Below are 16518 nucleotides of genomic sequence, written 5' to 3' on the forward strand. Positions count from 1 at the left end.
TAAACACCTCAAAGATTATACTTCTGTTCTCTTTTTTTTACCCCAGTTGTGTTAAATACAGTCTTCAAATTGATAAGAAAATTAAAGAAATTTTCAATGGGGAAGAAGCATTGAGAGAAGTCATTTCAACTTGAGGGGTCTCATAACCTGTGTGGTCCAGATGAAAAGATCAAAAGATGCCGATGTCAGAATTATTTCAGGAGTGTAGTACCATTTTCTCTCCTTTCTTTACAAAGATAAGACAAGGTGACAGGAGAAAGATTGATTTTTCGGTGGTGAAATAGCTTAACAATATTTTTAGTTATGGATAAGGCAAAAAGTTTTATTTACATGCTTTAAAAAGGTGAAAAGTTGCATTTTTTCAGTTTGAAATTTATTTAGAAAAAGTAGTGTCCAGTTTGTAGAAATAAAAAAAAAACGTTTCAGGACCAAAATGACTGTCTGCGTCCAGTTACGGGAATGTCCGCTTTGCGGAGAACCTACGTAATGGTTTATTCATAGAAGATTCCCGGGGAATTAAAAATATGTCCGTATTGAGAGGCGTCCGTTTTGCAGGAGTGTCCATAACAGAAGGTTTCACTGTATATATATTGCATGAAAACAAATTGTAATTTGTTATTTAAAATTGCCTGAATCCAATTTTAAATCATGTTTACATAGGTAGAAAAAAGCCCTGACAGTTAAATTTTTATTTCAAAAAGCGAAACTTTTTTTTGAAAAGGTAGATTCTTCATTTTATTAAATTGGGAAAAAAAGAAGAGCAGAATTCTGCCAAAAAGCGGAAAAAACTCACCCCTGTTTTCCGGTCATAAAATCTGTTCCTCTTTAATTTATTTAAAAAGAAAATTGTGCACAAGGAAAAATTTCCACACAAAAAAACGCAAAGTGCTCAGTTAGTATAAATACTGTATGAAAGCAATAACTACTACTGCTAAAACAAATTATTAGTGTATGTTATTTGTCCTCCACAAAAAAACAAAATTACTTACAATAATAAGAAATGGTATTTAGCTTTATAATGAATTTAATTAGTGAAGGTAAACAGATTTCATTTTAATAATTTTCTTGACCATTCTGTATAAGTAGAAAAAAGTGAAAGATAACAAAGAGATCTGAGCTGCCATTTGAAGTAAAAAAACCAATTAGAATTTGGTTTAGACTACTAAATTGTCTTTTAACAAAAAGTATTTAGCAACTAAACAAGTTAGTGAATGAGATAGAGAACATTCTTTAAGTTATTGTAAAAATCAACTTAAAAATAAATTTGCATAAGAAAAGTTATAAATTGATTTTGCATTAATGCAATAGCAACATTATGCTTATTAATGTTTAAAAAAAAATTGTATTTCAAATTTAAACATCTTCAAGATGCAGAGGTAGATAAAAGAAAAAAATATTAAGAGCATTTCGCAAAAAAAATTGAACAATGATAAAAGTAAAAATTTAAAAGGACAACCTTCTATATTTAATTGTGTACTTATTTTCCTTATTTGAAACTGAAACACTAAGTAGAGAAAAATTTAGACGAGGGGAGTGCTGCAGGCCACAATATTATTTTAAATGTGGCGTAACTAGCACTACGATTATTAAACATCAATTCACTGGTATATCATACATGCTAACTTGATTCAATCATGAGGATTAGAGAAACAGAATTTAGAAATCCTGAAAGTTGTTCAGTTCATGAAGAGAGTGGGCGGGGCTTATAGACCACTCCCACTTTTCCTCATCATCCTACCAGAGATAGCAAACTACATGAAGATCTACCACATCGAATTCATTAAGGACTTTCCGATCAGTGAGGAGAAATTTAGAGGCGGCCGAGGGCCGCTACAGTGTTTCCGATGTCAACGATTCGGACACTCACAGCGAACCTGCACTTCCGAACCAAGATGCATGAAGTGCGCCGAAGGGCACTATTCATTCCAGTGCAAAATGAGCAAAGATTCTCCTGCCACCTGCTGCAACTACAGCAAGGGCCATACTTCCAATTTCTCTGGGTGCGAGGCCCGCCCCAGTAGAAAAAGACACCAGCCTAAGGATACGCCTGCTACCTCAGCTCAATCGTTGCTTGTTTCAATCGTGAAGGAACTGCGGGAGATCCTAAAAAACCAAGAAGTGCTCAGTTTACTTCAAACTCTAATCCAGGGGTCATCCCCTACAAAATGATATTCTACTATTACAACTCATGCCATTTCCCAACAAGGGCTTGATATTTTTTTTATCTATATCGTCATTATTCCAGGCACCCACGGGCACCATCATAGATGAAGGAGTGAAAAGTGTCAGCTTCGCAGACAGGTACTCCGTAATTGAACTCAGCCTAAGCCTCAATCACGAGGTACCTTTTGATAAATGAAGGTTGACATGATCTATAAATCCGCCCCCACATTGGTGACCTCCGAACGTGATTTGAACAGGCAGTTAAGCCCACCTCGATCTGGTAACGCCTATCTCGATGGATGGTCTACATGGAACAGTTGACTTGCTGCTTGTGACTGCGACATTATCCACCTCCTCACACTGTTGCTACTCAGTCTCGTCTCGATTAAACACAACGTCTGCAGCATACACTCGACTGCTAATGGCAACACAGGAGCGATTACGACTGTGAAGTTAATACACCTCTCACATTCAGCACTAAAAAACCCGGTGAGCTTAAAACCAGCTCTCCCGGTCTTCCACAAGTACAGCAACTAGTGGTATACGTTCATCGAATTCTATCCCTAATAAAATTCTGGTGTTGGAGTATTGAGGCGTAACTACCACTACGAAAATTAAACATCAATTCACTGGTATATAAGATATGCTAACTTGATTCAACACGAGGTACCTTTAGATAGATGATTTGATAGGTTGGCATGATCGATAACTCCGCCTCCACAACGGTACCACTGATAGAGACGTTTGGGCGAGATTGTAGAATTTTATTGGTTTATTGTATTATTTTAAGATGAGGCATTCTGTGTTATTGCGCTTGATGTTTGAGATGATACTGGAGTAGTGATCTCACGTTGTGGATAAGTGGAAAAAGATTTGTTGTTCAGAGGAGTTGGTTCGATAGCTGAATTAGTTGAGAGAGAGGTCACGGGTTCGGGAGCAGTCCGTATCGGAAGATGATTATCTTGATCCCTCAAGAGACGGAATTTCTTCTTTAATGGGTGTGATTCGGGTACTGAAGTATCGAGTCGAGAAGTGAGGTTGTCTATTACTGTAAATAGTTTTTCAAACAGGATATCTTGACGTTTGCCGAATACTTGAAGTTTAACGTCAAAAGTTGTAACAACCTCGGGTATGAATATGACGCTCTTGACAATATTCTTTATGTTCTCCACTTTTGTGGTATGTTCAATTGCGTAAGTGGATTGGGAATTTTCAGATTTCAATTGTCGCCTGGCTTCAAAGAAGGATAGCTGTCTCTTGCATTTAAATTCGAGGAATTTAGCTTCTTTCATCCAAGATGGAAAAGTCTGGGTATTCACTGGATGGTTCCCTGTGCAATTAGAACAGTGTGGTACTTTGCTGTCGCATTCTGAAAAAATATGTTGTCTGCCACAGTATGAGCAAATTTGAGATTTAGATGGACATTTTTTCACAGAGTCGTTAAATTTATATCAATTAGAACACTGACTCGGGTGATCACAGAAGAGAGTAGGCTGTACAACATTGTACCAGAATTTAACCTCAGTTGGAATTCACGTGCCATACATTGTGATTAGGCATATTTTTGACAACTCTGAAGATTTCCTCTTGGTGAATCTCCGAATACTGTGAACAAATAGATTATAATATGAGAGTTTTGAAGCTAAAGCAGCAAATTGAATGATCGGTGGGAATTTCTTCAAGGAATCTCGTTGTGATATTTCCTGGAAAAACGTATGGTTGGGTTGGGATTCCCTTTAACTTGGTTATTTTACTTATTTCGATTGCAGCCGCCACGTCATTTGTTTTTATTATCAATTTTCCTTGACGTTTGTGTATACACGAGATGATTTTTTCAGGGCAGCTAACTGAGTTATTTAATCGTTATTAACACCTGAGTTATTAACAGGATCGGTTTTTTAGAAATGAATTTTGGCCATTAGGAGTAAAGAGGATAGCAGAGGAGGTGGATAACCCACCAGTCGTTGCATATTCTAGTTGCTCGATAACTGATTCTTCAAATCCAAGTATTGTTGGAGTTGACACTTTGGTAGGTCTTTCCAAATAAGAGTCTGTTCCGAAGTCCATTTCATCTTCCCTCATATTAAGATATGATGGAAGATTGTATTCCACAAGGAGTACTTACATTAAAGTGAGTTGGGCAATTCAAGCCGCACCGGTGGACGGTGCCCGAGTTGATAACCAGGTTATTTTGCCGAATTTCTTGAAAGGAAATACTGTAATACTAATACAGTAATTAGTTAAATGCACTATTTGAAATACGATACTTTAAACTAAGTTTTTACTACAAACACAGTAGCAAAGTCACAATCCGCAATAGTTGCACTCGATTAGACTGGATGTACACACGCCGACGTGATTCCACCCTCGAATCTGGTATGTAAATAAGCTTCTTAAAACCGGAAAAATTTTAAAAACTTCCTATGTATTCCACCGCCCATGTTATGCTTACGAGGCGATGTGTTAACAGGCTTAATATTCTAAAAAAGTTTTATTATTGTGATTTATGCTTAAATTAAAGCGTAATTTTTACCATTTATAAGAATTTTCTGTTATATATAATTTGCAATAGGTAGTGATCCTAAAACAATATAAAGAAAATTAATATCGCAACATAAGTAAAGCGTAAGGATTGCCTATATTAGTTCTCAATTTCTCTGCTTGTTATTTTTCGGATAGAATCGAAAAATGTTTGTGGAGTTTTCCAACTTCCTCTGTTGTTTGTTTCGTTGAAATTTAAATTGAAAGAACGTGTTATTATGTAAGCACTACAAGCATAATAATTTCGGAAGGCGAGCTTTTCAAAGCTCAGGCGTAAAAATCAATGGAAAATAGTAACCTGGAAGTCTTGCGACGAATTTTAACCACCGCTGCTTGTGCTTAGCTTTTCAGGATCAACCACAAATTGCCTCGAACGGTTACATACACCACAACTCTAATACATTTTAAGTCGTCAGTTATTTAATAATTCAAAATTACTTACAATGACGGAATAAATACTTTATGAAAATCATCATGATCATTAATATTTTTCAATGAATGGTTAACCTCGTAAAGCTAAGCACAGATGATGCCGGGAGTTAAAATTTGTCGTAAGACTTCCGGGTTACTACTTCCGATTAACTTTAACACCTAAGATTGAAAAAGCGTGTCATTTTACACTTGTAGTGTCTACTATAGGCGATCGTAACGCTCGAATACGCCATCTGGGGAGAAGATCGTTTCCATGCCTTTGGTCTTTCCTCCTCCTCCGAATCAGATACAACTTTGAATTATATAGACTCTATGGACAGCCACAGATAGTGCTGGTCATCCGAAGCAATAGATTAAGATGGCTTGGCCATATCTGGGGAGTTCCAGAAAACAATGCAGTACGAATCGCCACCTTGAAAAATCCTTCTGGATCTCGGGCCAGAGGAAGACCTCCAACTAAATGGCTGGATGATATTGCTAAAGATCTCAAAGTAATAAACATTAACAACTGGAAAAAAGTCGCCATGGATAGGAGGCGTTAGATGCTACGCGTGGTTGAGGCAGCCAGGGCCTGTAAGGGGCTGTCGTGCTGAAGAAGAAGAAGGTTATCCTCGTAAATATAAGCACAGATGACGCCGGGCGTTAAAATTCGCCGTAAGACCTCCGGGTTACTACTTCCGATTAACTTTAACACCTAAGATGAAAAAAGCGCGTCATTTTACAATTGTAGTGCCTACTATAGGCGATCGCAACGCTCGAATACGCCATCTGGGGAAAAGATCGTTTCCATGCCTTTAGCCCTTCCTCCTCCTGCTCTTTTCAGTTGTCTAGGAATGTACTATGATATTTATCCTTTTCTTAAAACTTTGGTATTTAATTCCTAAAAATATATATTTTTTTTTAATTTCTATGATGCTTCATTTTAGAACTATGTTTAATGCAGTTTTCAGTTCCATTATTTTCCTAACTTAAAAGATTTTAATCTATCCCCTCACTCCAAATCATGACCGATTTAATGTATACCTTGCTGCAGATACACGCCGGTTATTTAATTGGTTGCCAGGGTTGAACTCACAACCTCCAGCTCTCCAGCAGCAGAGTGAGCGAAACCTTTATCAATGGCATACACCTGAGTAGCAATATTTATGCTTTAATGTATAATATAATATAATCTTTGATTTAAAAGTAGTTGTTTTAACAGTTGTTTCAAATCTATAATTTAAACATATGTATATAATACCTATGCTAGTTACGCAGCAGTATTCTCAAGTACTGGCAAAATAGATTGGTTTTTAAAAAATTTATGCCAGATTGCCAGATAATTTGTATTTGACTACCACTTTTATAGTGAAGATGCAAGACCTATGTTAATGTTTTTCAAAAATACAAAAAGGCTTTTTATTACTATTTTTTGTCTTTATTCAACTTCAAGATAAATGTACAATTTAAAACTATAAATGGATATGATATTAGTTTCAATAATAAACAAATTAGTTTCAATTACAGTTCAATCATGTTTTAATTTAGATTAAGACTTCTTTCAGTTCAGGTTATTTTTTAGTTTAGATAACATAATTATAGGTCACATAATTATCTAATTTTTATGACAAAAACTTTAAAAGTGCATATCAAACTTTGAAAGTACACAAAAAATTAATTATGCTTGGAGATTTTTTCTGGGATGTACCTTACATATCTACCCCATAGTAGTTTATCTACTTAATTCTTTTGTCAGTTGTCTCCAAGGAGGAGGAACAATTTGAAAATGCAATTTTACAAAAGTTTTTTTTTTTATTAGGAATTCGAATAAAGTTATATTTACGCATTCGCATTTGTCACTATTAGTGACAAATGCGAAAATTTATGAAAATTTATATGAGCCAGAAATATCTTAAAGATATTTTTGACTCATATAATTTTTTTACAAAATGCTTTTTTTGACAAATAATTTTATGTCAGTGTAAAAAAAAACTATAATTTTAAAAGTTTCCCAGCAGTATAATTTTTAAAGCTACTGAAATAATCTATAAGGCATGTTCTTTAAGCGTTAAAATCAATTTTTTACCCAGATAATCTCAAAATCATTTAGTGTGGACTTGGGTTTGATATGCACCGTCTTATTTATTAAATCATTGTCAGGAGAACATGCTTCAAAAGTTTGCATGAAATAGCTGCATTTACTAGTGATATATGTAATATTTCTTTCATCAAGGAACTAAATAGTATAGTTAAAACTGTTCATAGTTTCGAACTAGTTGTTTCAGTTTTGCTTTCGACTTCTTTATACACATTTTCTGAAGTATGTCTTTACATTTTGTAGCAACTAAATATCTTTCACATAGTTTGTTCCATTTCTTTGTCGTAAAATCCAACGAGCTCACACTGTTTAAGTCACATGTTACAAAACTTAACCTCTCAGTTTGACACATTTGGTTCGCAAACACATTAGTTTAAGGAGTTCTATCCTGTTTGGTTTATGCAGAGCCCTCTCCTCTTCGCACCACATTCACAACAGTATTTAGCTCCAATAAGGGGGAATTTACTATTGCACTGATGGCAATAGAAATTCAATGGTGTGTCATCGTTACTTTCCCTACTCAAGGGTGGAAGAGAACCGTTACTGCTACCACTACTGCTTCCATTAGAGTTCATTGATTGGTCCAGATCCCCATTCCAGCACATTTTACCCATCCAAGTCCCAGGCAGCTCGCTGCTTGACACTTCTGGAAGAGTAGGTCTCTTATTCCAGCTGAAAGTATGGGAACAACAATCAGTGGCTTTATAATTACTGTAAACTTTAACTTAATTTAAAGTTTGTTAATCTACCACCTGATGTGTTTTGTGAATAGTAAAACCACTCAAAGAGTTTGAAAAAGTTTTCGGTAATCCATTACGATTTGACGATATAAAAAGAGGTGTATATTAATTAAATCTGTTCTAACTTTATAATTAAATCCAATTAATTTTCTTAATGAAGATTAGTTATACTTTGTGTTACGCAAGAATAAATCTAAACAACGTGAATAAAGCACAAATCATGGCAGAAAAAGGGGTAGATTCGGTTCTACAAATAATAGCCTGGTTTCTTAGGACAGGTCGGCGCCCGCTGGAAATCAGCGCTAACCTCTGATTGATCCATTTGTGAGTTTGATAGTATACGTCATCGAACGCTCATCTAGAACTACAATTGCCATTCAACTCAACTGCAGTTGTATTACAACGTGACGTTAACCACAGAAGCAATGGCGGACAACATCCAACAGCTGATTGAAATCAGCCAAGATTTTGATTTTGACATTAAACATTGCTTCTTCATTAAACATAGCACTCGTCATTTAGCTCAACTATAATGTGTTTCTTCTTGGACAAAGTCATTGTTTGTTCTCTAAAACACTGGTCGACAGTAACAAAACCAATACAAATTAAAAATAAATATTTGTTTACGTTATTAATGCATGCGCAATTAGAGATAATGTCTGCGTTGGACCGATTGCTCACGCAGAGCTAACAAAAAGGTATTTTTTTGGCGTCCGCTCTACGTCAACTTTCAGCTGACGCCCAGATAATGTGCTTGTCCTAAGAAACCAGACCTTTAAGTGTATTGTTACATGACTGAATTCTGACATTATAATTAAATCCATTCCATTTTCCTAATGAAGATTAGTTATACTACTTTGTTAATCTAAACAACGTGAATAATGGCACAAAAGAGGACATACAACAGATTCGGATCTACAAAAAAGAACCTTTCCCAACGTCGAAACACAAAATTTTGACTCTGACATTGAGAAGGTTTCTTGTTTATAAAACAGAAAGTATAGTATGTCCGTTTTTTTTTTACTTTATTACTTTACGTAGTTACTTATGTGCGTTACGTTGTTTAGCTTTATTCATTTCATTTTACATTGTCAAGGAAAAAAATAATAAGTTTAGATGAAATAAAGTTATTTTTGAAGTACTTTGAGTGATTCATTAAAATGTTAATTTGTCTTCGAGAATGTTACATAAATAAGAAATTAATAATAATATCTCTGATTTAAAATATGAATTTCTCTCTTATGAAAAAACATTTTCTGAATCAACCTCACCTTCAATTTTTTATTGTGCCTGTCACAACATTTCAGATAAAAATCTTTCAACGATCTTTGCATTGTATGAATATGATTATTATCATGCAAAGCTACATTCAACAATTATTGTAACAATTGTAAGTGAAAAAAATTATTTTATAATAATTTAATAAAACACTTTTTATGTCTTACCTATTGGATGAACCACCACTGCTGGATGCAGATCTGCTGACATCTGTGCTTCTACAAAGAAAATAGTTACTTAGTGGTTGCTAAATTTCAGAATGTTTCAAGCCTATGAATTCATTGAATAATATCTGTTAAATTCTAAAATCTGGTGAAATGAAAATATTATAAATACGAAAAGGCAACCACCAGTCCTTTTTGTCACCTTTACTTGAAATAATGGTGGTAAATTAATGTACCACGTTATTATGAGAAAATCGACTATGATGAGAGTTTTCAAAGCGAGGGCTTTGATATTTTTTAAACATTTTCGTGAAATGATTAGCAAAAAAAGATAAATATTAAGTTGATAAGAAAAATTATTTCAAAAATTAGAACTCTGGTGTGCATGGAACAACAAAAACAATTTCAACAATGGATTGCTTTTCGAATTGTTTGGACTAAATTCTTTCTGTTTAGTTGCGCATAAGATTTAAATTAAAATACAATAAGCTGGTCCATAAAGCTTTTTGTTTCTCCAAATATATTTGGCGAAACATAGCTAATATTTAATCAGAAATATTTAAGCAGAAATAATGTAATCAGAAATAATTAAAAAACAAAGAAAATTAGACTTGACATCGTAGGAAAAAACTTTTGGTTACAGATACTTTATTCGTTAAAAAATTGATAATATAGCACCAGTTTGTTGCAAGCAAAATAAATTACACAACCTGTTCGCTGCAAACAGAATTAATAACGCAATACACTATATTCAGCACTATATTCACTAATCTAAATGTATTTGGCAAAACATAACTAATTATAATTAGAAACACTTAAACAATGTAATCAGAAATATTTAAGAAACAAAGAAACTTAAACTTGACATCGTAAGAAAAAACTTTTGGTTACAGATGCTGCAACCAGTTTGTTGCAAGCGAAATAAATTACTCAACCTGTTCTCTGCAAACATCACTAATAACGCTAGAATTAAGGTATACGGGAATTACTCTTTCCTTATAGCATTTTTTATAGTTGTGACTCGCTGAATTAAATAATTTAAATGTTTTTCTTTCGGCTAAAAGATTGTATAAATAGAAAATTTTAGGAAAGTATAGAATAGAAGTATAGAATAATTTTTTTAGAAGTTTATTCATTTGCTAGCAGTCCTAATTGTAATACAATTGCAACGTTGAGTTAAGGCTTTGCAAAATTCAAATATTGAACCACACTCAATAATAATTCGTATAGTAAGATTGTTACTGACCCTTAATGATGAAGGTTTTAAAATATTGTTTGCTTAGATCCCTAGACATGCTGGAATCCTTGGAAATAAAGTAGCTGATTTTTAAGCAAAATCACGCACAATATTTTCCTCACACCAGTTTTGCGAAATGATATTGAAATACTTTAAATACCTACTTGCAGACAGAATGAAACCAATAATAAACTACATGAAAAAAAACATTTCTAAACTCTTTTAGGACCAAAAATAGCTCCAGAAAAATTAACTAATTAACAGATTATGTATTAGACATACACGTTTAACTCATAAGCATCTTTTACTGAATGAACCAGGACTAGCTGCAGAGAACCACGAGCCATTAAGCACAATTCGATACAATTATGTACAAATTTAAAAAGCATTGATATATCGATTGTGATTATCATAACTTAACAATTTTAATTGATGATGATTCTCCCATAAGTGTTGTTGATTATATTGAAAACACTGGATATCTTACCTTAATTTAACACATTCTAATATCAATCTAGTTTTAGCCCGGGTATTGCCTTTCATGGCCCTTGCCCTGAAAATAACGAACTAACTAGCTACTTGTGAAAGTAAGATTTTATTTTATTTTATAACCTTCGCCGTACAGCAGACCCAATTAAGGGTTTACGACAACCAATGTTTAACTTCGTAGCCTTGTAATTTTTAACCATATTCAGAAGACAAGGGATCAAGTATTGGGAAAAATTCACCTTCGAGGACTTTTTGATGGAAATAACCCGCATTTACGTTACGTGGAGAAGAAAATTTCGAAAACCTCCCATGGTTCGCCTGACGGCCAGAGGACTCTAATCCATGATACGTTTACCATTGTGGTGGTTGGTGCGAGTCGGGTGTGGAATTCGAATCGACCAGCTATCGCTGGGATTCAAACCCGGTTCATCTCATTGAGAGACTAGCGCTCTGTCCACTAAACCACCACAACTTGAAAGTAAGATTTTATATCATAACGGTAGATGAACAACCAATCCAATTTTTGGGTTTACGACTTCCAAAATTCAACTCCGTAGCTATGTAATTTTGAACCTAATCCAGATGACAAGCGAACTTTTGGATCAAGTAGTGGGAGAAATTTTCCTTCGTGGAGGACTTGTTGCTGGAACTAACCCATATTTGAGTGACATGATCACGAGAACCTCCCACGGTTAGCCTGACGGTAAAGGGACTCTAACCCATGATTCGTCTACCACTGAGTATACTTCACACCAGTGCTGTGGTGGTAGCAAGCCGGGAAGAGATCCAGCCATCGCAGGGATTCGAACCCGGTTCACCTCATTGGAAGGCGAACGCTCTATCCCCTGAGTCAGCGTGGCACCAAAAGTAAGATTTTGTTTTATTTTATAACCGTCGTTGAGCCGCCGACCCAATATTGGGTTTATGACTACTCATGTTCTACTCTGTAGCCCTATAATTTTGAACCAATCTGGAAGACAAGGAAACTCCTTGAGCTTTGATTGGAAGTAAGATTTGTTTGCATTCATAATTAGTAATGGTGATTTGATTTAATTTTTTTACCTGGAATTCCAATTATCATTATGATTTTTCTCGTACTGATGTCCACCAGTCAATCTGACTCCTGGTACAGTTCTCGGAATTCTATCAGTTATTCTGCTACAACTGAGTAGTTCACGTAACTGTTCAGAAGTGAAAGATTCTTCCAGATCCACATTCCTTAAAGTAACAAACAACATTTAACCTTTTAAATGGAAGCTTTGCAGAGACTTTTAAAAATAGCACAAAATTCAAACAATACTCAAGCCAATTACAATGTAAATTGAGAAGTAAAACATTTATTTATTCCAAAATATTGTTAAATCTTCCATCAATTGTAAGAACATCAGAGAATGTGCAGTGTAAGTGCAATGATGCAATCTTTTAAGTTTTTAGACCTCAAATGATATTATAGTACAAATATTTGAAGCAACACCTTTGATGTTCTTATAATAAAACTTCTTTATTAATTTTTTTTATTGAGAATCTCATACGAGAGAGTATTAATACTGTTGACTTTATATTTAATAAATATACTTTCTTTTATTTAGCAACAAAAATTAAGTTTTTATTTCTTTTATGCTATTGAAAGTGTGAGCACTTACACAAATAATTTCCTTTTTTTATTTTATTCGAAAAAAATAACTTAAATTCGTATATGTTATTCGTATAAAGACATGATTATAAAAATTCAAAATGATTAGACAAGTTCAGTCTAGCAACAAAATGTATCTTAGTGGCGTTGATGGGTATTTCGATCCGAAATGTCTGTGTCAGGCGGTAAAAGATATAGATGGTTTGGTTCACCGGGAGTATTTAACATAAACTTCTACTAGGGGGAAATGAAAATTTTGTGGCTCGAAACCGAGTTAATTTTGTGGAAGACATCGCTGGCATTTCTGTTGATTCAGGGAGTGCCAGGTATCTGATTTGAAGTTATACTTTTCATGTAACGTCGTTCTGAAGACTGTGTCATTGCTTTTTAACGGAATCTCAAGATATTGTTATAGAAACATGCATAAATCGAATAATTCGTATAAAATTTATTTCTGAGACAAACTTATGAATTAGAGAGATTTAGAACTCTTCTTTTTCCTATTAACTTAGAATCAAATAGATAAGTTTGGTACAATCTCTCCTGGTCTGTAAATGTCTTCTCATTTGCACAGAATGGCTTTAAGTAAAAATTTAGCATAACGGAGAGTGATGCAAAATCTCATAAATACATTAGCTGAAAGACGTAGGTATCGTTGGCTACTCTTTCAGAGATATTTCCACTCAGTGAAAATTTTACCTTAATAATACTGTATTTATTAATACTGTGAAAATTTTACCTTTTATTGTTGTGGTTTGGAAATCTCTCTTTGAATTTAATGATATGTTGAGGAAGCTCCGGTGAAAGCAGTTGCTCTTTTTCTCTACTTCTACTTCCGCTCCTACAAAAAGTATGTAAATCAATTATAAATCAAACTACTAATAAAATTTCAGGACATACAGTTTCTTTAAAAAGATCAATTCTTTGTTATGGTTTATTTGTATCAAAAATTAAGTCTAGGTGGTTTTCCTCTAATCACGGGGATTTAAATTTCCATAGAATGCATAGTTACTTTCTAAAGGAAATGAAAAGTTTGGAACGTGAATCACTTATAAATCATAAACTATTAATATAATTTCAAGACATACAGTATCTTCCAAAAGGTAAATTATTTGTTATGGCTAATTAACTTCCTGTTATGGCTTAACTGTTATGGCTTTAATTCTTTGTTATGGTTTATTTTAACTTCCAGGGAAAGCATAGTTATTGAGAGGAAATGAAAGGTTTGGGACATGAATCACTTATAAAATCATTAACTACTAATACAATTTCAAGACATACAGTCTCTTCCTAAAGGTCAATTTGCTGTTACGGTTATCAAAAATTATATCTAGGTGGTTTTCTTCTAACAACGGGGATTTTAACTTCCAGGGAAAGCATGATTACTTTCTAGATGAAATGAAATATTTGGGACAGGAATCCCTTTTAAATCCTAAACTATTAATATAATTTTAAGACATACAGTCTCTTTAAAAAGGTTAATTCCTTGGTATGGGCATCAAAAATTATGTCTAGGTGGTTTTCGTCTAACCACGGGGATTTTAACTTCCATGGAACACATCGTTACTTTCTAGAGGAAATGAAAAGCTTAGGACGTAAATCGCTTGTTAATCATATACTACCAGTAAAATTTCAAAACATACAGTTCCTTCCTAAAGGTCAGTTTTTTGTTATTATTTTTTTGTATCAAAAATTATGTCTAGACTGTTTTCTTTTAACTACGGGGATTTAAACTTCCAGAGAATGCATCGTTACTTTCGAGAGAAAATAAAAATCTGGTCCAACATAGTGATAAGCTAAAAGGGTACACGAAATTATTACACCAAATTGTTCCTTGGCATATTTTTCAGGTGAATTACAAATTTTCAGAATTTTACGCTAGATACTAAACAAATTAGATTAGATACCAGCCATAGGAATAATGGTATTTTTCTCCAAAAACCTATTTATCAGCATTCCACAAAATGTGCAGTTGTAGATTATTATTTTATGTGGCAGGGTGGCGCATTTGGTTTGTCGTCGGCCTTCTGAGCCTAAGTCTGCGGATTCGATCCCCGGCCCAGACACTGGATTTTCGGGATGCAGAAAATCCTCAGCGAGCATGTCGTATGATTATGCGGCATGTAAATGATCCCTGGAGTGCNATTTACATTATATGAAGGGATCATCAATTTTATTCATTTACTGTTCTAAGTTTTACATTTGTGTCATACCTGTGCTTCACATTCGAATATGCCACATTATTGTTCGCTCGATCAAGACTACTATTTCGAGATCGCCTGTTGTCTAGTACAGGTGGTGAAGAACGTGGCTGTTTTTCCCTCTCTGGAGGGGTTTTTTGTTTGGTGTTGGAAATATGATTAGATTCTGCTGTTTTTGTTTTTCTGTTTAAGACTCTCGATTTTCCTTGTGGTGGACGGTACTGAAAAATTTAAAACAATATAAAAAAACGTATCAAACACATAGAAAACATCGATTATTACATTTTTAAAAAAATCTGTTATAATTTACTGATTAAACTATTATTACATTACTAATTAAACTATTATTACATTACTAATTAAACTATTGTTACATTACTAATTAACCTATTATTAAAAAAATTTATCCAACACAGAATATTCTATTTGTACTACAATACTGAGTTTCCAAGGGAGGACGTTTTTTGGCTCATTGTGCACTCTGAGTATTATTGTTACCATACTATATTGCTCAAGGAAATAATTTTAATTATTTTTAACTGTTTTTTCATTTACAAAAAATATACAAAATATATAAATATACAAAAAATATACAATGGATAAATAATTTTTTTCCAAGTGAAATAAATTTTTTTTATTGTTCCTAATATTTACTAATAACTTGTTATATAACTTGTTGTTGTTCATTTACGTCGAACTAGAGCTACACAATGGGCTATTGGCGACGGTCTGGGAAACATCCCCGAGGATGATCCGAAGACATGCCATCACAATTTTGATCCTCTGCAGAGGGGATGGCACCCTCGCTTCGGTAGCCCGACGACCTGCACGTGAAGTAGATCACTTTACGGTAGAACAGTTTTACGAGGACCAATAACGCACACCCTCGGTCACTACGCAGACTGATCCAAGTGGTCACCCACCCGTACACTGACAGCAGCCAGTGATGCTTGACTTCGGTGATCTGCTGGGAATCGTGTCTTAACGATCAGTCCACTGTGGGACTGTTATATAACTGTAAATAATGTGAAAAAATATTAAAAATTAATTAAAAAAATTTCTTTACACATTAGCTATTCTTTCACATTGCAGTCATTTTGACTGCTTTTGAGCAATATAGGTATATACTAAGTTTCAGTCATTCTAGTGTTAATACACACAGACACATTGATACCAGAAATTAATTTTCTTTTTCATTTAAATAAGATTGTCACAAATTTTTTGTGATTAAGAAACACTTTAGGTAAACATACTTTTACTCTAGCTATAAGTTTTTGTTTGGCTTCATCAGTCGTCTCTGCTGATTTTGGAGTAAGAGCTTTCTTTTCTTTACACCAAGGAATATGACGTTCAGCAGCCCGCTGATTGAAATGCCTTTGACAAGATGGGCACTGAACGTAATCTGAAGAAGAAAAGAAAAAAAGATTAGCTAGTAAAACTATTTAATTTTCAGTAATTATCTACACGAAGACAGATTTTCATGTCTACCAAACAAAAATTTGTCATGACCATAAATGATATAAAAATTTATAAGTATCACATGATTTCTTGCAAATATAAGTT

At 34.0% G+C, this 16518-nt stretch overlaps 1 protein-coding gene across 1 annotated transcript in view; it reads right to left on the bottom strand.

The window, feature by feature from the left end:
• Positions 1-6531: 6531 nt before the first annotated feature.
• LOC107442948 (zinc finger C2HC domain-containing protein 1A-like) overlaps positions 6532-16518 on the bottom strand; it is a 45865-nt gene continuing 35878 nt past the window's right edge. The window contains exons 7-11 of the mRNA XM_043046327.2: positions 14968-15176; positions 13494-13595; positions 12184-12339; positions 9399-9449; positions 6532-7885 (exon numbers count right to left, since the gene is read on the bottom strand). Coding sequence (XP_042902261.1) covers positions 7597-7885; positions 9399-9449; positions 12184-12339; positions 13494-13595; positions 14968-15176 — 807 coding nt within the window. The 3' untranslated portion in view covers positions 6532-7596. The remainder of the gene's footprint in view (positions 7886-9398; positions 9450-12183; positions 12340-13493; positions 13596-14967; positions 15177-16518) is intronic.

The sequence above is a fragment of the Parasteatoda tepidariorum genome, chromosome 8 (genome assembly GCF_043381705.1).
Source record: "Parasteatoda tepidariorum isolate YZ-2023 chromosome 8, CAS_Ptep_4.0, whole genome shotgun sequence".
NCBI classification, from domain to species: domain Eukaryota; kingdom Metazoa; phylum Arthropoda; class Arachnida; order Araneae; family Theridiidae; genus Parasteatoda; species Parasteatoda tepidariorum.